This window comes from Nanorana parkeri, unplaced genomic scaffold (assembly GCF_000935625.1).
Source record: "Nanorana parkeri isolate BGI_ZX_2015 unplaced genomic scaffold, ASM93562v1 scaffold247, whole genome shotgun sequence".
NCBI lineage: Eukaryota > Metazoa > Chordata > Amphibia > Anura > Dicroglossidae > Nanorana > Nanorana parkeri.
In genome coordinates this window covers 138,331-140,063 of record NW_017306515.1, presented here as the reverse complement: position 1 = coordinate 140,063, position 1,733 = coordinate 138,331, and the positions used below count along the sequence as shown (strand labels likewise).

The 1,733-nt window shown below is 39.2% G+C and overlaps 1 protein-coding gene across 1 annotated transcript in view; it reads right to left on the bottom strand.

The window, feature by feature from the left end:
• Window positions 1-1,733, bottom strand: part of TBR1 (T-box, brain 1) — a 6,292-nt gene that overhangs the window by 3,150 nt on the left and 1,409 nt on the right. Inside the window, exons 2-4 of the mRNA XM_018556693.1 lie at window positions 1,302-1,456; window positions 912-1,033; window positions 199-357 (exon numbers count right to left, since the gene is read on the bottom strand). Coding sequence (XP_018412195.1) covers window positions 199-357; window positions 912-1,033; window positions 1,302-1,456 — 436 coding nt within the window. The remainder of the gene's footprint in view (window positions 1-198; window positions 358-911; window positions 1,034-1,301; window positions 1,457-1,733) is intronic.

The following is a 1,733-nucleotide window of genomic DNA, read 5'->3' as shown; positions in this document are numbered from 1 at the left end:
CTCATGTAACATTATTTCATCTATTTATATTATTATTATTATTATTATTATGTTTATTATTGTTATCAATATTATTATTATCAATAAGAATAATATTTGCTCCTATTATGATCATTGTGATTGATAAATGCCTTTCTGATGACCCCACATATGTGCTGGTATTAGGACCGTGTCTAGAAAGTAGAAAGGTGTATTTACATCGGTGTTCTGGTAGGCAGTGACCGCAATGAACTGGGTCTCCGGGAATGTGAAGGTCTGCACTCTGCCAGGCTGGCTGGTATCCTCTGTGCCATCTTCATTCACTTCCACCACATGCAGCCGCGGCTGGTACTTGTGCAAAGACTGCAAGACGACCATCTGCCAATGCAATATCAGAGACGGGTGATCAGGTGACAGCAGCCTCAGCTCGGTTGTATGGACTGGACAGATACACATTCTGGCTGACTATAGATGGATCTAAAGCTACATGCACGTTACATATGTACAAATCTACAGATGGATATAGGTTTCTATGGGAAGGATCTGTCGGCCAGACACAAAAGCGTCCAAGTGTCTCTCATAGGAGGCAGCAGACTAAGGGAAACGTGCAAAATCAACATACACCGCCATGGAACAAGTCGTTGCGAATATCTAGCGAATTCCAAGCGAATTTTGCTAATCGCAGAAGCTCCTATACTTTGCACACATGCACGGTAATTTATTCCAGGCTGATCTGTGTATCTGCAAGTGTTTGAGATGGCTTATGCAGATGGCGTTCAATGACACACATGCTAAAAATACACTCCATGCTGGGCAGGCTGGGAGGAACTGACTACAAGGGCTGCACTGCTGCATCATTTGCTGGTGAGTACAACTTCTAATACAAAAAAAAGACCTCATAACAGACCTGCTAATTAGCAGATTTCACTAACCTGACCGTTGTTATTGGAAGCCCCCTTGTTATTAGTGAGCTTCATCTTCCCAAATGAAATTTCCTGTCTCATCCAGTGTGCTCCTGTGTTGGGAGAGTCCGGATGCATGTACACCCTGTTACCTGTTCCAAGAAAAGCACACATGATGCAAATTATACTTTCTGAAATTTCACATCCACCTTATCATTAATCCTTTTATCCCAGAATCAAACATTAGATAATTTGCATATTATTATTTTTTTTTCTCTAGCTTCTTTTTTTCCCCCCTCTATCATCTGCTCCTATAGCAAGGCTTTTCATTCCTTTTCAGATCACAAAAGGCTCTAATTAATGTTTCTCACCTAAAAGAGTGTCAGAGACTAAAAAGGGAAAGTGTTAATTGGGACTCGCCTTGTACATTGGTGTCCGCCTTGCCACAAGGCACCCACTTGCCCCCTTGAAATCTCCAGTGATTGGGATCAGCTAGTATCACGTCTACAAAGATATTGTAGTGGGCTGTGGGGTCCAGGCCGGAGATGTTAAAACTCAGGAATGGGAACATGCGCCTAATGGAGAATAATAAAACAGGGAAAACAGAGAAGTTTACCTCGGTGAAAAGAAGAGAATGTGAGAAAAAAATATTAATGTACAGAAGGAAAAAAGCAATTCAAATTATTTAGAATTACAGTAGATAAAAAACACCATAATGGTGCAATTTTACAATAACAATCAAACGTATTTTTGTTCTAGTTGATAGAAATAAAAACTACAGCAGCAACAATAAAATAATAATAATACTACTAATAATAATAATATTGTTGTTATTATTATTATTATATATTA